This window comes from Dipodomys spectabilis, unplaced genomic scaffold (genome assembly GCF_019054845.1).
Source record: "Dipodomys spectabilis isolate Male_0828 unplaced genomic scaffold, ASM1905484v1 ptg000030l, whole genome shotgun sequence".
Classification (NCBI taxonomy): Eukaryota; Metazoa; Chordata; class Mammalia; order Rodentia; family Heteromyidae; genus Dipodomys; species Dipodomys spectabilis.
In genome coordinates this window covers 874,655-896,840 of record NW_024870707.1, presented here as the reverse complement: position 1 = coordinate 896,840, position 22,186 = coordinate 874,655, and the positions used below count along the sequence as shown (strand labels likewise).

Here is a 22,186-nt window from a genome sequence, read left to right as displayed (position 1 = left end):
TTTCGTAGTGTGTTGCTCCCACCCCTCCAGTTTAGCCTTTTAGCAGTGTCACCTTGCCTTGGTCTGTGCCTCAGCAGGGGTAGGAATTGCCTGCCAGTCTTTGCTGACGTATGCACTATGTGCTCCAAGTGTACCCCTAGAACTGGGGGGCCCTGCAGAGATCAGATGAGTGCCTATCATTGGATAACTTGAGCGATAATTGCTAGTGTATGAAATGGGGAGGCTTAGATACTTCAGCTTTAAAGCAGAGATGTCAATTTGGAAATCATAATAGAGGTGTCGTTTCAGAACACACAATTATTTTTAACAAAGAATAAGGGCTTGTCATCTCCCAGCCCATGCATGCTCCAAGACAGAGATCTGGTACTTGCTGAACAAGATTTAGAAATGAAGAAAGCACAGTACATGGGAGGTTCTTTGGCCTCTGGCCCTTTCTCCCTTCCAAACACTGACTTTCTCTTCTGAGGTCTCTTGGCAACACATAGTATAGGTATATTGGTGGTAGCTTTCCCAGCAAGTATCCAGCCGCTGACTTTATAACTTATGAGCCTCCCAGGACCAAGCTGCATTGCACTTTTCAGCACAGCTATCTTAGCACTTTAATCTGAGTGGTTTAAGTGGCCAGAGGGAAGACACATGATGTAAACAGTTCCTGAAAACCTTGTTCCTTCAGGAATTTTAGTATGAGTTTGGACACCTAGCATCCTGAACTGAAACCAAGAAGATAGACCTTCTTGGTTATTCTTTTCAATTTAGTTGAACCTGCTGATTCATTTGCTTAGGTATGTATTGGTCTCCTATTACATGTTAATTAGAATGTGAGAGTGTTTTTGTTTGTGTGTGTATGTTTTTAATTTGGATGGTCCTGGGGCTTTAATGTAGAGCCTTGTGCTTGCTAAGCTGGTAGGTGGTTTACCTCTTGAGCTACTCCCCTTAGATACATTTGCTTTTGTTACTTTTTGAGTAAAGTCATACTTTTTCATTAGGCTATCCTGGACTGCAGTCCTCCTTATGTATACTTTACCAGTAACTGGGATGACAGGTCTGTGCCACTGTGCCCAGCATTTTATTGGTTGAAATGGGGCTAGGATCTGTGTCTTGGTACCAGGCCTTGATCTAAGGGCCTTGAGCTCTCATTTGGCTTTCTTGCAGATGGCTGTCACTTTACTTCTATAGCCATATGTCCAATCCAGCATTTTGCTGGTTAAGTGGAAAAGGAATCTTGTAGACTTTTCTGATTGGCCTAGCTCCAAACCTCAGTCCTCTAGATCTTAGCCTCCTAAACAGCTAGGATTACAGGTGTGAGCCATTAATAGCTGGTATGGTGATGCTCTCATCTTTCATCCCAGCTATGGGAGGCAGAGATCATAAGGATCATGGTTCCAGAAGAGCTTGGGCAGAAAACTTTACAGTCCCCATCTCAGCAGAAAAAGCTGAGCATGGTGGTAGGCATGATATAGTGAAAAAGAGCTGGATGTGAGGTTTTGTGTGTGTTTTTTTTTTTTTTAAACAAGAAGTTTATTTAAATAACAATATGCTCGACTTGAAGGGAAAAGTAGGATTTTTTTAGAAAGAGTAATTTACCCCTACTTAAAGACAGATTGCCCTATGTGTAACACCTATGTACAAAAAAGTTATAAAAGTGTCACAGTGTCCTTGGTTTTACAATGGTAAATGAAAACCTTAAAATTCTGCGATCAAACAAGGTATGCAAGGATATTTATTTATTTGTTTTGTGGTTGTGGGGCCTGAACTCTGGGCCTGGGTGTTGTCCCTCAGCTCTTCAGCTCAAGGCTAGCGCTCTACCACTTAAACCACAGCTCCACTTCCAGCTTTTTCTGCTTATGTGGTGCTGAAGAGTCGAACCCTGGGCCTCATGCATGCAAGGCAAGCACTCCACTGTGCCACCTTCCCAGCCCGCAAGGATTTTTTTTTTTTGTTAAAATAGAGCAGAATAACTTACTGAAATATAAAGATAAAAGCTGAATGAGCATGCCACGAACGGAGAAGGGGGATATTTTCACAGAACCAGTGTTTTTCCTAATCTCATCTTCATTTGATGTCAATCAAAATATACCATTGGTCATTTAGTTTTAAAAAACAATGAAGAAAGAAAAGCAATATGCTTGGGCACATATACCAGTTTGTACAATAAAGGAATAGGAAAGGGGAAAATGAAATAATAGTGAAAGCAATACTGTAGTACTCAGGATTGATGGAACCAAATTGCAGTTTTCTTTTTTTTTTTTCCACTGAGTGTGTCATTTCTTTTTTTTTTTTTTTACTTTTTATTGTGAAAATACTGTACAGAGGGGTTACAATTACATGGGCAAGATAATGAATACATTTTCTTATCAAGCATTGTAGCCTCCTCCTTTGTTTCCCCTTCCTATCCCATCCTCCCCTCGCCCCCCCTTTTTTTAATTGTAAAAGTACTATACAAAGGGGTTACAGTTACCTGAGTAAGGTAAGAACTTTTAGTTTTCTAACTAAGAACATATTCTTTGTCTTCTTTTTTTTTTTTTTTGTCGGTTGTGGGGCTTGAACTCTGGGCCTGGGCGCTGTCCCTCAGCTCTTCAGCTCAAGGTGAGTGCTCTACCACTTGAGCTACAGCGCCACTTCCATATTCTTTGTCTTAAGAACAAAGTTCTGGAGCATAGTAGCAGGTTCCCTGTTTTAGTAGATACCACCAGTCTGATGCTGGAACACATCAATTGTATCTTTATCCTCGATTTCCAACTGTGCAGGTATGTTTCATTGATTGGCTACCTGTCAAATCAGAATCTGATCTGATCATTGACAAACCCTGTTGTTCACAATAGGCTTTTATTAGTTTACTAAGTGGTATATACCTCTTAATCTGCACCACAGAACCATCCTGTCCTGCCACCTCAAATTTTAATGTGATCATTGTTCTCAGTCTTGATTCCTTCCTTGGGCTCTTCATGGGCCATGGCAAACACCAGAGTCTCCTCAGCTGCTGCTTCACAAAAGTGGTCCCCAGTCCATACCAACGAGCACACAACTGGATGCGAGTTTTGATGGGGATAAAAAGATGTCTTGGAACAAATATACTTCTTCCTGTAGCTTGTAATCTATCAGTAGGGACAAGAAAGACATGCTTGTAAGATTACTTGGAAGCAAGCTTCTTAAGAGAATACTTTGGGCATATTGAGAGACTTAAGTTTCTAGTTGGAGGAATCAAATATTTGACCTTTGAATTTTGTTGTTGTTAGTGGTGGTTGTGGAGCTTGAACTCTGGGCCTGGGCGCTGACCCTGAGCTCTTAGCTCAAGGCTAGCACTGTATCACTTGAGCCACAGCGCCACTTCTAGAACTTTGAAATATTTTTATAGGCAGAGACGAGGGAGAAGAATTTTCCAGAAAGACGAAATGGCCAAGATAAATACTGCTGAGGTACCATAGTGATGGTGTTTAGATGGCTCTCCAAGTATGGTCTGGAATCCCAGTAGCCAAAGCTGTTTTTATAACAATGCTGAGATGTTCTTTATCTTTTTAGTCTCATTCTTTATGGATGTATAGTGGAGTTTTCTAGAGGCTTCATGACATGTAATAAGATTATCATCCTGATTTCCAATTGAATTTGTGCTCATTTGTTAAAAAATTTCTCAGCTGTGGGGCTGACAGAATAGCTAACCTAGGTCCTGTGTTCAAACCTAGTACTATACACACAAAAAAGAAAAATCTTAGTTTTACTAATTGTGGTGGGTTTTTTTTGTTTTTGTTTTTGTTGGTTATGGGACTTGAACTCTGGGCCTGGGCGCTGTCCCTCACGCTCTTCAGCCCAAGGCTTGCTAGTATTCTACCATTTGAGCCACAATGCCATTTCTGGTTTTCTGGTGGTTAATTGGAGAATCTTACAGACTTTCCTGCCTGGACTGGCTTGAACCGTGATCCTCAAATCTCAGCCTCCTGAGTAGCTAGGATTACAGGCATGAGCCACCAAAACCCTGCTAATTGTGGTTTTAAATATGGTAAATATTGGTAAGATAGAAGCCATGTAAACAAAACCTCTTTAGGGCCCTTAGTAGTCTTTTTCCTCCTCTTCTAATTCTTCCTCCTCCTTTCCTCCTCTTTCTTTCTTTTCTTTTCCTTTCTTTCTCTTTTCTTTCTCTTTCTCTTTCTTTCTTTCTTTCTTTCTTTCTTTCTTTCTTTCTTTCTTTCTTTCTTTCTTTCTTTCTTTCTTTCTTTCTTTCTCTCTCTCTCTCTCTCTCTCTCCCCCCCTCTCTCTCCCTCCCTCCCTCCCTCCCTCCCTCCCTCTTCCTTCCTTCCTTTCTTCCTTCTTTCCTTTCTTTCCTGTACTAGGGTTTGAACAGAGGGCTAGTCACTTGAGTAACATTTCCAGCCTCTTTTCAACGTGTAGTGATGAGACGTTTGTCCTGGATGGTAATTCTCCTGTTTTTGTTTCCTGCTGTAGCTGGGATAACAAATATATACCTCATGCCTAGCCTTTTCTGCTGAGATGGGGTCTTGTGAACTTTTTTGGCCAGGCTGGCCTGGAATTACGATTCTTATGATCTCTGCCTCCCAAGTAGCTGGGATGAAAGATGTGAGCCACCATACTCAGCTATTGGTTGAGAAGAAGTCTTTTTGCAAGGGCTAGCCTTAAACCCAGTCCTCCCAAGTGGCTAAGATTATAAGTGTGAGCCACAGCAGAGTTCACATAGTGTTTAAGGAGTCCTGAGACCAAAAGTTTGAAAACTGCTGATAGTGCATATAGTATACCTAAAAATAATGAGAAATTTTGCTGCAAAGCTTTAGGTGCCAAGCTGAGGCATTTAGATTTTATCTTCTAGGCTGAAGGGAATTGAGTTTGGCTGTCTTGAATTGTATAGCAGATGCCACCCAGTCATTGAAACCAGGTAAGGAAATAATGCCTTAGGCACAGGACATTAGCGGCATCTTAGTTTCTATGTAGAGGCTGTTGAGTTCTGACAGTTGTTTCCACTGGTTGCAGAAGGTCTGAACAACTTTGTTTGCTTTAGGGTATTGATTTTCTCTGTGATCTGACAACCAGTATGAAGCATGTCTTTAGGGTATAATTGTTTACTAAGGAGGAGTTGACATTGGCTTGTTTATTCTGTCTAGACTAACACCCAGAGTTTCTGTTCTTCAAAGACTGATATCTATTAAATTTGAAGTGAAAGCTTTTTCTTTTAGATGATCCATCTCATTTGCCCTGACCAGTTTTCTTTGGTTATTATTGTCTTTCTAGTTATTAAAGGTAATACAGAGAACACCTTGAAAATACTGGAAGTAATAAGTGGAGGGAACAAATAGTTATTATGTTCAATATAGTATTAGGAATTTACAATTTAAATTGTGTATCTGTTACTTTATTGTTTCAATACACTTATGACTCTGTAGTAATTTTTTTTAAAACCATTTTGTCAATCCAGGGTTTGCCAAGCCACTCACCTTATCCCCTCTTATGAGACAGGGTCTTTCTATATTGCACAGGCTTGTCTTTAACTCTGATCCTTCTGCTTTAGCCTCCTAAGTAGCCAGGGTTACAAGTATGTTCCAGCTATGATGCCCAGCTTTCTTTCAAGGAATTTTTTTTTTTTTGTCGGTTGTGGGGCTTGAATTCAGGGCCTGGGTACTGTCCCTCAGCTCTTCATCTCAAAGCTAGTGCTCTACCACTAGAGCCACAGCATCTCTTCCGGTTTTTTGGTGGTTAATTGGAGATAAGAGTCTGGCAGACCTTTTCTGTCTGAGCTGGCTTTGATCTGGGATCCTCAGATCTCAGCCTTCTGAGTAGCTAGGATAACAGGCTGGAGCCATTGGCACCCAGCAGAACACCCTGATTTTGAATATTTAAAAATAACTTTAAGTTATAAAAGTTTTCATGACCATGATTTCTTAAAGTTTAGGAAAACGAGTTTTACTTAAAATTACAAATTTTTAGCTCTTTCTCAAACAGAGGTGTTATTATTTTTTTAAAAAGAACAGAAATAATATCTTTAATGACAGTGTGAATCTACTTGAAGTAATTGCATTTTACTGACAGCCATCATACACAACACAATTGACCACTGTTGGAAGATTATGAAATATTATCTTAGAAATAAATGAGGGAAGCAAATATTAAAGAAACTAGTTGCTGATGACTCGTGTGTAATCCTAGCTACTCATGAGGCTAACATCTGAAGATCACAGTTTGAAACCTGCCTGGGCAGGAAAGTTGATGAGATTGTTATAGTCAGTGAACCACCAAAAAAGCTAGAAGTCGAAGTGTGGCTCAAGTGGCACAGTGCTAGCCTTGAGCAAAAATGCTCAAGGACAGTGTCCAGACTCAGAATTCAAACCCAGAGCTAGCATAAGAAAACAGAAAAGAAGAAAATGATTATCTACATACAGAATTTCAATATTTTTAGATTTTTGGATTAGATGTTTTAATTTCAGGTTGCAGAAAAATTCCAAAAATAATACAAAAATTTTCATATACTTTTAAGCCAGGCGCTGGTGGCTCACGCCTGTAATCCTAGCTACTCAGGAGGCTGAGATCTGAGGATCGCGGTTCAAAGCCAGCCCGGGCAGGAGAGACCGTGAGACTCCTATCTCCAATAAACCACCAGAAAACCGGAAGTGGCGCTGTAGCTCAAGTGGTAGAGTGCTCGCCTTGAGCTGAAGAGCTGAGGGACAATGCCCAGGCCCAGAGTTCAAGCGCCACGACCGACCAAAAAAAAAAAAAGAAAATTTCATATACTTTTAAACTCACATTCCCAATTGTTAGCATTTTGTGTTTTCTTCTCTGTCATTTTCTTCTGCTCTCTATATAAGTATGTTTATATACAAATATGTCTATGCTTTTATGGCTAATTTTCTTTGTGTTATATTTGTTATCATTATGTTGGGTGTTGAATGTTTTTAAATATTCAATACTGAGGCTGGGAAGGTGGCTCAGTGGTAGAGCACTTGCCTTGCATGCATGAGGTCCTGGGTTCGATTCCTCAGCACCACATAAGCAAAAAGAAAAAAAGCCGGAAGTGGCACTGTGGCTCAAGTAGTAGAGCGCTAGCCTTGAGCTGAAGAGCTGAGGGACAGAGCCCAGGTCCAGAGTTCAGCCCCACGACCGGACCCCCCCTCCCCCCCAAAAAAAATTCAATACTGAAGTTTCTTACATATTCAATATACAAGGCAGTGTACAGTTTGATATAATAGTGGTCCAGACTTTTACAAAATACTTTTATTGGTGAAAGGCTTTTGATTATTCTGTCTGCTCTGTAGCAGATCAGAATAGCATAGCTCTAGTTACTTTTTGCTTAGACATCATTGGTATAGACAATGAACCAGATAAGCTGGTAGGGAAAAGAAAGGAGCTTCCCCCCTCCTCTTCCACAGTCCGTCCCCCCCCCCCCCCAGCTTCTTTAAAACATTTCTAAATTGAGATTATAGGTCAGAATGAAATGTCAGCTTCAAGCCCAAACAAGTTTATCTGACGCCTCCCTTCTGCCCTTCCTGATTTCAGATTATCAAATTGGATGATAGGTCATTAAGTCAAATCCCATTTGTGGGGGCCAGAGCAGAAGGCACATGGCTGCCAACCCATTCCATTTTTCTCATGGTACTTTTTACTAGGTGGCTCTCTGCAAGAAGCTAACACTAGGAGAGAAAGATCTTTCTCTGAGGTGCTAGGAGTGGTAGTGGTGGTGATGATGTTTGTTTAGTAACTATAGTTCTTTCTTTATTTGACATCAATTGAAGAAGTCTGTTTTAACTCCACATGATGCAAGGAATTTGTGTTTCATCAGTGATCTGTATGTGTGACGTAGTACTATTCGTCCTGATTGGTTTTCTTTATTTTGTGCATTAGCAGTTAAAATGTTGTATATGTGGCTTTCCAGGCCCACTACATTATTTGTGGAGCAGTTGGTGCCAAAAGATTCTATAGTAAGTAGGCACAGAGGATACATGTTCCAAAAGAACCTCAGCAAGGACTCCCTAGAGACAAAGTTTACTTAATATTTTGATTTTACTCTGATTTAAATGTCTTCCTAATTAAGATAGGAAGTTAGGGTGGGAAGTAGACTTTGCAGGAATATCAGATGGAATCATGGAAATGGAAGTTGTTTAAACACTTTCAGTTTAGGAATCTCCTTTATAGCCTCCCTAATACAGCTCTCTCAGAATCTCTCAGTGCTGTCACTGCCTTGATGTAGTAGGGGTAATAGTTGCCTTCTAGCTTAACATTTTCAGGCTAAACCACTGACTAAGGCTGTGTTCTGGTCATTCTGGAGGATGCTTCTCATCAAAAGGCCTCTACTAAGCAGCTATTTGGAGGGCAATACAACAACAGGGTTTAGAGCTAGCAGGACTAAATCCAGGGATTGGAACAGTCTTACAAATTTTCTAGGGTAGACAGCTGTTCCCAGACCTTCCATTTTTAACTCTTACTTAGATCTTAAGGAACTAATTTATTAGTAATGAATAAGTACTGTAGAAAACGACATTGGTTGATTAATGAATACACTAAGTTATAATTACTAACAGGAAATTCTCATTGCTGTTGCACAGGAGGGTGACTATAGTAACAATAATGTACTATATAGTTCAGAAAATTAGATTTTAACAGAGATAAATATGTTTAAAGAGATATGCTTAACCTGACCCAAATATTGAAACATAGCAAAGTGCTTCACCAACTTTCAATTTAATGTTCTTATATACCAGTTAATTTCTAGTACTGGGGTTTGAACTGAGGGCTTTTTGCTTGTTAGGTGTGCACTCTTCCGCTTGAGCTATGCCTCTACCCTTTTGGGCTCTGGTCTTTTTGGCTAAGTCAGCCTGGTTGTTACTTCTCTTATTTGTACTTTCTGTTGTAGCTAAGTTGACAGGCATATACCACTGAACTCAATTGTTAAGAAGAGGTCTTGCAAACTTTTCTGCCAGGGTTTCCCTAGACCCGCATTCTCCTGACTTCAGCCACCTGATTGGCTGGGATGACATGTACCACTGAGTTCAGCTATGGGTAAGAAGGTGTCTCGCATGCATTTTCCCTAGTTGGCCTCCATCCTCAGTCCTCAAGATCTCTGGATCTCTGGTAGTTAGAATTACATGAGGGGCTGGGAAGGTGGCTCAGGGGTAGAGCGCTTGTCTTGCATGCATGAGGCCCTGGGTTCGATTCCTCAGCACCACATAAGCAAAAAGAAAAAACCCGGAAGTGGCGCTGTGGCTCAAGTGGTAGAGCGCTAGTCTTGAGCTGAAGAGCTGAGGGACAGCGCCCAGGCCCAGAGTTCAGGCCCCACGACCGGACCCCCCCCCCCAAAAAAAAATAAAAAGACACGAGTGAGCCACCAGCACCAGTTAAAAATAATGTTTTTTTTGGGGGGGTGTCGGTTATGGGGCTTGAACTCTGGGCCTGGGCGCTGTCTGTCCCTCAGCTCTTCAGCTCAAGGTGAGTGCTCTGCCACTTGAACCACAGCACCACTTCCAGTTTTCTGGTAGTTAATTGGAGATAAGAGTTTCACAGCTTTTACTGCCTGGGCTGGCTTTGAACTGTGATCCTCAGATTTCAGCCTCCTGAGTAGCTAGGATTATAGGCATGAGCCACTGGCACCTGGCTATAAATTAATTTTTAAAATGTGACATAAACGTACTGAATAAATAATTCTCAAAAGTTTTTCTTTTTTCTCTAGTCTATGTGTCATTTTCCCCTAGGGCAAACATCTTCTATTTCAAAGGCTGAAAGATAAGCATTATTTTATGTCTTAAAGAAGGAAAAAGTGGCAATTACAAGATTGATCCCAAGTTATGATAGATTAGAATGTATAAAAAGTATGCTTTAGGATTTATGAAGCACAGCTTTTTTCTCCTCCTCCTCCTCTTCCTCCTCCTCCTCCTCTTCTTCTTCTTCTTCTTCTTCTTCTTCTTCTTCTTCGTTTCTTCTTCTTTTAAAATAATGCCGGCACTGGCCTGGCACTGGTGGTTCACGCCTGTATCCTAGCTACTGAGAGGGCTGAGATCTGAGGATCACCAGGTTAAAAGCTAGCCAGGGTAGGAAAGGCCAGGAGACTCATCTCCAGTTAACCACCAGAAAACCAGAAGTGGCTCAAAGTGGTAGAGCACTAGCCTTGAACAAAAATGCCCAGGGACAGATCCCAGGTCCTGAGTTCAAGTACCACAACCAACAAAATAATGCTGGCACTTGAGGTTGGAGGCATGGTTCAGTTGATAGAGCACTAGCCAGTGAGCAAAAACATCACGTACCAAGTTTGAGTCCCAATCTCAGACCAAAAAATAAAATAATAATGCTGACACTGGCCCTGGCTTGGCTTTTTTCACTTACAGCAGGCACTCTACCATTTGAGCCACATCTTAGTTCCAAAAAGCACAACCTTTCTGTTCTTGTAAACTTAATGATATTACTGAGGACTTAGGCATTCAATCAGGAAGATGTATTTTGTTCTTTTCTTTCTTTGAGTTATATTGTCTGTTCTCGTTCAGTGCTCCATTTGTTAGAAGAGTGGACATATGGTCTTGTTTTCTGCAGGGGAAGCCCTGCAGAAAAGTTGGAAAGCAGAGTTCTTTAGGGCCTTGGCTGTGTTTCTTCCATAGTCTGATTTGGGGAAAATGCTTCTTTATGCCAGTTTCTGGGATAAAGTGACTGCACATGACTATACCTAAAGCCTGCTAGTTTTAATAGCATTAAATTGAATTAACTCAATTGAAAATGATTGATAGCTGCTGTCCAGATCTCCTTTAAAGAAGAGTCTGACAGGGAGCTAGAGACCTTATTCCTAGCAGAGCCAGGCAAGATGTTGCTAGAGAGGAACAATATGCATTTTTTTCTGAAACCGCTTCCTTTGAAACATTTTAAGATAGGAGCTTCATTGGCTCCCAGTGCATAAATATTATTGGGAAGCAGGATAGCAAAACATGGTAGACCAGGAAGGTCATATATATGAGGTGTGTTTTAATTGATCCTTATTGTGTAGCCAAAATTTAACAACTAGAAGATTTCATACAGAAGTCCAGATTTCAGCTGGGTACTAGTGGCTCACTTCTGTAATCCTAGCTACCCAGAAGGCTGAGATCTGAGGATTGTGATTCAAAGCCAGCCGGGGCCAGAAAGTCCGTGAGGTTCTTATCTCCAGTTAACCACTAGAAAACTTGAAGCAGCGCTGTGGCTGAAAGTGATAGAGCACTGTTCTTGAGCAGAAAAGCTCAGGGACAGTGCCAGACCTGAGTTCAAGCCCTATGATAGGGGGAAAAAAAGTCCAGATTTCTGATTACCTTTATGTATGTATGTATGTATGTATGTGTGTATGTCTATATTTATTTATTTTGTCTTTGTTGGCTACCTTTACAGAGTAGGAAGAGAGCCAGCAATATTGAGTCTTCATTGTAGTTTGGAACAGTTGGCTGGAGCTGAGTGGTAGAACGTCTCCCTTCTTTGCTAGTGTCTGTTGCTCAGCAGGGATAAATTATAGTTTAGCTATGGAAGGTCTTGAAGTACAATATAGAGATTTGAAGACAGGCCTTCACTGATGCAAAATAGTTGTTTGCCAGAAGGCCATATATTTTAATTTCTAGGCCCACTGTTCTCATATATTTAATAAAATCCACTTCTCCAGATTGCAGTGAGCTTTAAAGAAAGAAGTACATGTGAAGTTACTTACTTAGCATATTACCTGGCATCCAAAGAGTGCTCCATGAGAAGTGTGTATATTTCATCTTGTTGATCCCTAAGAGTACTTTTTCCTCACAAAATGGTATAGGTAGAGCAGAATGGGAATGTGGATTTTGCTGATATGGAGGAACTAAATGTTAAGATAAACATTGGCACCACATGATAATCTCTACATATATGCCTACTTTTCCCTCCTATGTTGATTTTAGCCTATGTTGATTTTCCCTCCTATGTTGATTTGTCTACTAGTTGCACTGTAAGCAGAAAAAGATCATGTTTCTAAGACATGATTTCTCACCAAAGAGTACTCTTCAGCACAGTACAAATAGACACACCTAATATGGGAGCTCTCTATAGCTCTTTATGTTTTTACATACTTAGCTAGTAGAAAGGGTAAGGTTCCCGATCATAGATGTTAGCTGGCTGCAAAGGGGGATGTTATTTACCTCTCCCCCATTTCCCTTGTGAATGACCTCTGAGTTGGTAATTGACAGGGATTATTGCCATTTTTTTAATCTCTGCTAGGAGGCTGCTGGAGTCTTCTCTCATTTCATTATCCCGTTATGATGGAGCAGGATCCAGAGAGCACCCAATTTACCCAGACCCAGCGAGGTAAGGCCAAAGTGAGAAATGGCACTAGGTGGGAGGGAGGGGCGGCCCTTGGGGTTGCCAAGCTGTTGGAAGCCCTTCCTGTGCCTCTCTGGTCCTGGTGCTCTTTTATTCTTCAGTTACAGTTTTAAGACAGGAATTCAGGTGTTTGGGAAGTTTTGCAGGTAAGTGAATAGCACCTCTGGTACAGAGGATTATGACTGAGCTCTTGTACTTTGGGGCTCATTTCTGTCGGGGGAAGGGGGAAGCTACAAAAACCACAGGCCATCTCACAATGTTCTTTACCAGTGGCTTGAGGCCATTGCTAGTCAAATGGACAGCCAAAGGGGAACTGAAAATTTAAGAACATATACCTATAGGAAAATATTAATTAAAACAAAGCAAAAACATTTCTATTTGTTATAATTTAGGAAATTTAGAATATCAAAGGGCAGAAGACAAGCACTTTCACTTAACATTTTGGGGACTCTTGTAGGAAGAGGTGAAAAAGAATAACAATGAAACACTGTCATTTTATTAGAGCATATCCTTTAAGGTTATTAGATGAATTCAAAACCTATCCTTCCCAGATGTAGATAACAGAACCAAGGATAGAATATTGAGTTATTGGATACCATCTATTTGTAGAGAGTAGCCCCTTGTGGTTGTCTCAGCTGGTTTTATTGATTCCACTAATGATCTAAAAGGGATAACTGAACTTTATTTAATTAATACAAGAGCATGTATTGAGAGTTTGACAAATGAATAACTTTATAATAGTTGGGTTACCAAGGTAGTAATATAGGTCAGATAAAATTAAATGAGCTTTGACCAGATTGACTGAGTCCACTTGGAAACATCTTTAGGTTGATTCCAGGGCTATTAAATGATTTTGTTGTTGACACAGTTATGATACTATACTTTTTGAGATACTAGTGAACAGAATTTTTAAATTATCTCCTTACTTCATTTTACATACCAAGAAATGGCCAATCTGAGGACTCAGGAATAGGAGTTGATGACTTTAACAATGTATAGGCAACTTATATGATGGCTGAAGCAAGGAAGTTTATGTTAGTCTCTAGTTATGTTGGGAAGTGACGAATTCTTTAGTAAAGGAAGGAAATTTTGCCATTGTCAAGTACTTTTAAACACTGGGATGCAACACATAGAAATATAACAATTTCTTTTAGGACATTAATGGAAGTCTCATTCCCTGACAAGGTTCAACAGTGGTTTTTAAGGAGCATTCATTATTTGCCCTCTTTTCATATATTCCAATATTTATCCATGCCCTGATCTCTTGGTTACTGAAAGTGTCATACTTTGTGATAGTGGGATTTTTATATTTTCTCTTTGAACATAGTATAGTTTTTGTGTGTGCGTGTGTATGTGTTTTTTGGAGTGATAGGTGTTTCTTCCTTGAAGAAAACTTGAGGAGTTATTTATATGCTTAAAATTTTCACTTGGAACACTTTAGAATTGTTTGATGGATTTTTAGCTCTTTACAGCTGTCATTTTTTTCCTTTTCCTCTTACCAGGTGGATAGGACAAGGCTAGGATGTTAAGAATTTTCTCTCACATTTTTTTCTTCCCTGTTTTGTTTTGTTTTGTAACCACTGATATGTAGTTTCATAATTTAGGGAATTTCTGTCCTATAGTAAGATAAGTTTGGTTACCTAGTGCTGAATTTATATCCCTACAATAAAAGGCATTCTTTATTAGCATTACCATCAGCAGTAACATTATTATAATTTTTCCATTTGAGAGTAGGCTATCACTGAAGAATGAGTATATTTATGGTCACATAAAGTCACTTTATAGGATCAGCTCCCTTCTTGAAAACATTTTTCCTGTTCCATTCTTGTCTAATATGGTTGACTTGAGAATCTAATTGATATTGATTTTTGGCAGAAGATTTCTGTGTATTTGGTAGCAATAAGAACAACTGAAGAGTATTCTGTCTGTTGAAATTTTAGTTTTCTGTGATTGATCCTTATTAAACAACAACAACAACAACAAAACCATGGGAATAGGGGCCCAAGTGGATAATGAGAATTCCACCAGTTGAGGCTGTTAGCAAAGAGTTTTCGTACTCTGATGGTCTTGGCCTAGATGTCTGTATGTTCTACTTACTATATTTCATTTGAGTTTGGTGATGCTGAGAGTGGCATATTATTCCATGTCACAGACTTTTGAGTTCCCAAGATCATCACCTACCTCCTTGTGAATTGCATTTGGCATCTGACAGAAGGATACCACCTCTGATGACAGGCATTTCAAGACAGGCTCACTTCCTGTTGCAGTTGGCTGCAGGATCTCCTTTGGCCTGTGTCAGTAGAATTACTGAGGACAAGGTTTCAGGGCCCTGAAAAGTCCAAGTGTAAGATGTTTGCAAACAATTTTTCATTTTGTATTTTGGTTGTTTTGTTTCTGAAACTAGACCTTGATAAAAGTTTGAGGCTGGTCTCAAACTTTCATCCTGTCACTATCAGTCCAGCACCTCAAGGTTCCTAAGTAGCCAGGAACATTATGAAAATGTTCCACTGCTCCCAGCAATAAATACCTTTTATACCATTTGGATACAACTGTTTCTATTCTTGATCAGTTTTTTTAGATTTCCACTAGAAAGTAACAGAAGATATGAACTTTTTTCTTTTTATATTCAAACATTTATAGAAGTATATAAAATATAAAAGTCCTTAAGAGTCCTCAGTTGAATTACTGTGTCTCCTCTTAGTTTTTTCCCTTAATTACAGAAATACATATTTTTGTATATATATTCATATATACATACTATTCTTTAACTCTTCTTCCACTTAAAATTTGTAGTTTAGAGACTTTTTGAGTATAGAGGATCATTTAATCTTTTTTAATGGTTTCATAGTGTTTCTTTATGGGTATAATTTATTTAATTTGTCACTATTTGGTTATTTCCCACCTTTTTACTAGTGTTGATGATGCTTAAATGAACTTCCTTATGTGTGTATGTGTATATATATATATATATGTTTACATATACATATTTGTACTCTTGCTTGTTTCTTTATGATAAAATTCCTAGTAAGAGTATATGCCTCAGATTTTAAGTTGAAATGCTTAGCAATTCACTTAATATTCTCAAAAAAACATTTTTCTCTTATTATTCTTTTCATAGCCTCAAATTATATAACTGTGTTGTGAGAGATGGAGGAAAACTTGAGAATGAAGGAATGGAATGTGGGGAATTGTGTAATGCACTAGAAGTTGTCAGGGAATATTAAGATAATTGAATCCTTGGTTTGAAGAATGAGAGTCTAGACTAATGATTTATTGGAATAGCTCGTAAGAAAGATATACCTATGTTGCCTCTATGCTCTCATTCTTAGAGTAGAAAATTTTTTTTTCGACTTTCTGTTTTCTCAGGTATATATTACTGTCAATCCTTACCCTAAATATTTTCTCCGTGTTACAAATATCTGTGATTAATCTAAGAGGTTGAAAGATGCAGTTATAAGGCATTAAGTGAAATTTGGACTTACGTACATTTGTCAGAGAGGGAAAAGAAGTTCTAGTGAAAATGATAACCTTGAATGATACTTAGGTGTTTGTGGTGCTTTTGTTAATCATCCAGTACTTACCATTCCCTGGCCTGTTTTCTGATTTGCAAAATGGAAAGAGTAGATGAATGTGAAGGCTTTTCTCATTTCTTACATTTTTGTCTGTGGTGATCAAGGTGATCAAAGAAAAGCTGTGACTATGTTTTAAGGGCACCCTGAGAAGCTAAGCCAGGTTAAGAAGCTAAATAGAAAAGCTCAGTGCTAATCCTCTTGAGAAAGGGTAGTCCTTCAACAGAAGATGACTGATTAAATTGCTATTTGCCTTAGAACAGAAGCACTGGTGATAGTCTGATAAATATATTCTGCAGTACAAACCTCCTGGTGAGTTAAATGTCCTGTATTTTTCATGCATCCGGAATTTGCCTCAGCGGGGAGATGCCATGAGAGAGCTGGATTTACTGTCGTTCACAATATTCCCCACATTAGTGTTAGTTTTATTTGTCCATCTCTCTCTCAGATTATCTCCTGCTGCATACTACGCCCAGAGGATGATCCAGTATCTCTCACGGAGAGACAGTATTCGCCAGCGCTCTATGCGCTACCAACAGAACCGTCTCCGTTCTTCCACCTCCTCTTCTTCCTCAGACAACCAGGGTCCGTCAGTAGAGGGAACTGACTTGGAATTTGAGGACTTTGAGTAAGTACATACTTGGCCTGCCTTCTCCCTCCTCCCAAGTTATGCATGCTTTTCAAGTTAGCCACTGTCTGTCCAGCATTGGTAAACATTCTTTGCTTCCAACCCCAAAATTATTATTTATGATAACAGGATAATGGGGTGAGGGACAGAGGGCTCAAATGCTTGGGAGCACTCCCATCTCTGGCATTGGTATTGCTGATTCACAGGCACCCATAGCAAGGGACAGCCTACTGGGCCCTAGGCCAGAGTGGGAGAAGATGGCTGTGGCTCTTGAGACAACATTTATTTATAAGCCCCTTTTGTGTATATAGTGGAATGCTTCTTTTCATGGACGTTTATATTCATGGTGCCAGGCAGGGAGTAAGGATGGTATTAGTCTCAAGCAGAGTAGATGTGGAGGGTTTTTTTTGTTTGTTTTTAAATTATTTATTTAGCTCGATCGTGGAGCTTGAACTCTGGGCCTGGACACATCCTGGACTCTTTGACTCAAAGCTATTGTTCTACCACTTTGAGCCACAGCATCTTTTCTGATTTTCTGGTAGTTAATTGGAGGTAAGAGTCTCATGGACTTTCTTACCCAGGTTGGCTTTGAACTGCAGTCCTCAGATCTTAGCCTTCTGAGTAGCTAGGATTACAGGTGTGAGCCATCAGCACCCGGTTTTTTTTGTTTTTTGTTTTTTTTTTAATTTTAATTCTTGGCTTGCCCTAAAAGGCAGTTTTCTGTCTCAATATTCTGACAGGATACTTGTGGTCCTGCTCTATTAACTTTCTCAGTCTTCCTCTTCCTAGGTCATATATTACCTGTCGAATTAATATGGTGAGTTAAGAGATGATCCCTTGCTTCCTTTGCCTCCTATTTTTCTTCTTTTTGTTCCTCTTGATATTGTTGAATGGGGCAGGGGTGATGTAAAGGAGAAAGATCAATCCCAGGTTCCAGAATTCTAAGATCCCTGATCTTACTGTTGAGTTTTGCATTCTGCCTTCTCCAACTTGATATTTCTGACCCCTGTGTCCTCCTTTATCCCCCATATCTTTTACTTTTCATCTTAGCCTGTAATTGAGTTTTTCTGGCTTATATCAAATTGGACATTTGACTTTTTTTTTAATCCTGAAGTTTTAACTCAGAGCCTGGGTGTTATCCCTGAGCTTCTTTTTTTTCAAGGCTAGTATTCTACTTTTTGAGCTGCAGCTCTAGTTCTGGTTTTTTTTTGGGGGGGGGGGTAGTTTCTAGTGGAAATAAGAGTCTCACAGACTTTTCTGTCTGGGATTGCTTAATAACTAAGATCTTAGTGTCTTAATCCTTAGATCTTAGTGTCTTGAGTAACTAGGATTACAGTCATGAGCCACTGCTTATTTTGGTATTTTTGTTTGTTTGTTTGTTTTGCAAGTCCTGGGTCTTGAACTCAGGGCCTGGGCACTGTCCTTGAGCTTCTTTTTGCCCAAGGCTAGCACTCTACCAATTGAGCCACAGCACTTCTGGCTTTTTCTGCTTGTGGTACTGAGGTATCGAACCCAGGGCTTCATGCATGCTAGGCAAGCACTCTACCACTAAGCCACATACCCAGCCTGTATTTTGGTTTTTTCAACCGGTCGTGGGGCCTGAACTCTGGGCCTGGGCACTGTCCCTCAGCTCTTCAGCTCAAGGCTAGCTCTGTACCACTTGAGCCACAGCACCACCACTTCCGGCTTTTTTCTTTTTGCTTATGTGGTGCTGAGGAATCGAACCCAGGGCCTCATGCATGCAAGGCAAGCGCTCTACCTCTGAGCTACCTTCCCAGCCCTGAAGGATTCTTAAGCTTCACATACAGACGCACACACCTATGTTTCACTGGCATTATTGGAATGGAATAGCCATTCCTCTACTCCACTCTACTTCCCCTGCCTTCCGGCAAAGATGGAGATTGAAACTCATTACCTGACATTTTCATTCATTGGTTAGCACTCTACCAACTAATCCACACCTCCAACCCCTCTACTCTGCTTTTATTTTATTTTTTTTAAATTTTTTTGGTTGGCCATGGGTCTTGAATTCTGGGCCTGGGTGCTGTCCCTGAGCTCTTCAGCTCAAGACTAGTGCTCTACCACTTGAACCACAGTGCCACTTATAGTTTTCTGGTGGTTAATTGGAGATAAGAGTCTCATGGATTTTCCTGCCTGGGCTGGCTTTGAACTGTGATCCTCAGATCTCAGCCTCCTGAATAGCTAGAATTATAGGCATGAGCCACGGGTGCCTGGCTACTCCACTCTTGATACCACTCCGACTCTTGAGATCTCAAGAGTTCTTTTTTTTTTTTTTTTTTTTTTTTGGGTCATTCATGGTGCTTGAACTCTGGGCCTGGGCACTATCCCATAGCTCTTCAGCTCAAAGCTATCACCCTGCCACTTGAGCCACAGCACCACTTCTGGCTTTTTCTATTTATGTGGTGCTGATAAATTGAACCCAGGGCCTCATGCATGCAAGGCAAGCGCTCTATCACTGTGCCACCTTCCCAGCCCCTCAAGAGTTCTTATTGTTACCTCTCCCTCAACCATCTAGTCCTCCACAAACTATCTTGTAACAGAGTTTAATGACATGTTTGATCTTTTTGCCATAAATGACTAAGCGTGACAACTTTTGTGCCAATTTGTTTTACTGGTGTTTTCGTTAAGTATACTAGCAGTTGCATTCTTGGTAGCAAAGGAAAGAACATGAGTTTAATGGAGAAAGATTTAAATATGCAAGAAATTCAGGGATAGCATGAAACAGTTGTTATGTGGCAAGTGAAATGGTTGTGGAGATCCTGTTCCCCTATCAGCAACTAGAGAAGAGACCTGATGCATCTTTCTCTGTTTGTTCACTCTGGAAAAAGGTAATACACTGGCTGTGAAGAGAATGAAGTCCCTTACAGGTATCATTACAGGCAGACACCTATAATGACATAATTTTTTCTGTAGATACGATTTATTTTTCCAGCATTAGGGTCTACCTAGGCAGGTTAAGCACACATGCTGAGGGGAGGTAGATCCCCTTGTTTAGCATGTGTGAGGTCATGGTTTAAGCCTCCAGGCAGAAGGGGAAGAGGCAAAAAGGCTGCTAGCATATAGTGCTGTTGAAAAGCCTAGGTGACTTTCTGTCATTAAGCCTTTGGTGATCTGGGAGTCAGTGCTGTGGATTGCTTAGCCCTCTTTCCATGCATGTGTGGAAGGCTGTTTTAGCAGTGCTGAAATGTGGGGCTCATGTCTTTGAGCTGTACCCTGCCTCGTGACTTGTCCTTCACAATGGAGTTCTGGGTTACTTTAAAATGTTCTGTTCTCATCTTACCTTCCTTTTCTTCTGCTACCACCTCCTCACTCCCCCTTGCTTCCCCCTCTATTTTCATATGTCAGACTGCCTCTTCCCTGTGCTCCCCCAGCCCACCTGTGCTTCCCTACCCCACCCAGGGCTTCAGTGTGACCTTATTTTACATCTTCTTCATTTTGATGCACTGACTTACCAGGATTTTCCTGGGTGTTTTGTTTAACAATTGACTACTTTCTCTAAGTCTCCTCTTTTGGGACTCATGGAGACCGTAATCTTGTTTTTTAAAAGTAGCTGAGGCTTAATCACCTCAACATTAGTAGTCCAATCACACTTTTACCCTGCTTGAGACTATCTTTGTGCAAAGACAGCTGCTGAGGACTTCAGAAGAGACCTGCTAACAATAGATTTCTAGATGTCCTGTTTGTGCATATTGATAAACACAGGGACCGTGACATCTCAGTCCGCATCAAGATAGAGATGAATGGTAGGTGATGTCTTCTTAGCAGGGTGGTCATTTATCAGTTTCCTTCTAGTGAAGGAAATTGCTGGCTGATTGGTACTGATCTGCTTGCTCTCTGTTCATACTTTTTCTTTACCTCCACCCATAGACCAAACCTTGTTTTCTTTATTTCTAGTACTCTGAGGAGAGAGTGGAAAATTAAAGAATGTACCATCCTATTTTAATTTCTCTGTCCTAATGCCTTTTCCCTTAGCTTTGCTATCTAGTGACTTATACTGGTATAGTTAATACTTTTTTTTTTAGAAAAACAAATACCGTAGTTGCAGCCTGTAATCTCCTAACAGTGCCATTAAGAGACACTGTTCTTCTATTGGGTTTCCTTTTTTTCACAGCATATCCTGGTTCTGCCTGTGTGGCCTCAAGCTTCCCTCTCCACTCTTTCCATTTGTTAGTCTTAGATCTTTCCATTTGTTAGTCTTGGACATTTTTTGAACAATTCCCATCAAGATCGAAAACATTCCCAGAAAGCCAAGGGAGCTATACTCAGATCCTTGTCTGATCCTTTGGATCTCTTCTATCATCTGTTGAATAAAAGGTGTTAGCTATAATAATATTTTTCATATATATGTTAACTAATAACTTTCAAAATATTTTAATATGTATGCCAAAGTACCCATTTGACATATATTTACTTGTAGAGATAGATACATACTTTAAAATCTAGTTTAGGCTGGGTGATGGTAGCTTATGCCTATAATCCTCAGCTCTGGAAGCTGAGATCCGAGGATCACAGTTTGAAGACAGCTTGGGCCTCTTATCTCTAATTAAGCACTAAAAACACCAGAATTGGAACTGTGGCTCAATTGGTAGAGTGGTAGCCTTGAGCAAAAGAGCTTAGGGGCACTGTCCAGGCCCTAAGTTCAAGACCCAGAACTAGTTACCCCCCCCCCCCCAATGATACATAGACATATTTAAGTTCTTCCACAAGCTTGTTGAAAAGCAAGACTACTGAGATTTAGCTCTGAAAAGAATAGCCTTGGAAGTTGGTCAGAATGCAGTTAAATTTTCTTTTTTCTTTTTTTTTTTTTTTGTCAGTCGTGGGGCTTGAACTCTGGGCCTGGGCGCTGTCCCTCAGCTCTTCAGCTCAAGGCGAGCGCTCTACCACTTGAGCTACAGCGCCACTTCTGGTTTTCTGGTGGTTTATTGGAGATAGGAGTCTCACAGTCTTTCCTGCCCGGGCTGGCTTTGAACCGAGATCCTCAGATCTCAGCCTCCTGAGTAGCTAGGATTACAGGCGTGAGCCACCAGCGCCCGGCTTGCAGTTAAATTTTCTATTCTTTTGTTGTTTGGATTAATGACCATCCTCCTAAGAAGACATTTTCTGCCATTCATCTCTATCTTGGTGAGGACTGAGATGTCAGTCCTTGTGTTGATCAAAATGCACAAACAGGACATCTAGAAATCTATTGTTAGCAGGTCTCTTCTGAAGTCCTCAGCAGCTGTCTTTGCATAAAGATGGTCACAAGCAGGGTAAAGGTGTGATTGTCTTTTGACATTGCTGTCTGCCTGTTTGAGAGCGCAGACCATCTACCAGAATATAGATGGCATATGTGGATGAGGGAATGTCAGTTTTAATTTTTATTGTCCCTTTGGAGAAAGACGGGTGGCTTTTACAGAAAGCCCAAGTTAGGGGCTTTGTCCCCCTGATTGCTAAAGGCTTACAAAAGAGGTGCTATTTTGTGCCTTTGTGACTATTCCAGCTAGCTTTATTCCTTTCTTTGTTTCATCTGTTATTCTAAATATATAACTATAACCCCTAAACCATCCATTACTAGCTCATTCCTGCCTCTTTATGTAGCTGTTTTGTCTTCCAAGGCAAAGGATACCTGAGTATATCCTTGCAAATGATAGGCACAACCAGGGATGATTCGGATTAGATCAACCACAAATACCTCAACAGTACATACCAA

The 22,186-nt window shown here is 40.3% G+C and overlaps 1 protein-coding gene across 9 annotated transcripts in view; it reads left to right on the top strand.

Moving 5' to 3' along the window:
* The window catches only part of Ambra1 (autophagy and beclin 1 regulator 1), a 223,351-nt gene that overhangs the window by 67,266 nt on the left and 133,899 nt on the right, over positions 1-22,186 (top strand). For 6 of the 9 annotated variants that reach the window (XM_042675938.1, XM_042675934.1, XM_042675940.1 and 3 more), the window contains 2 exons: positions 12,178-12,264; positions 16,297-16,476. In XM_042675938.1, coding sequence (XP_042531872.1) covers positions 12,178-12,264; positions 16,297-16,476 — 267 coding nt within the window. The remainder of the gene's footprint in view (positions 1-12,177; positions 12,265-16,296; positions 16,477-22,186) is intronic. The other 3 variants (XM_042675937.1, XM_042675943.1, XM_042675939.1) reach the window with 2 other exon arrangements.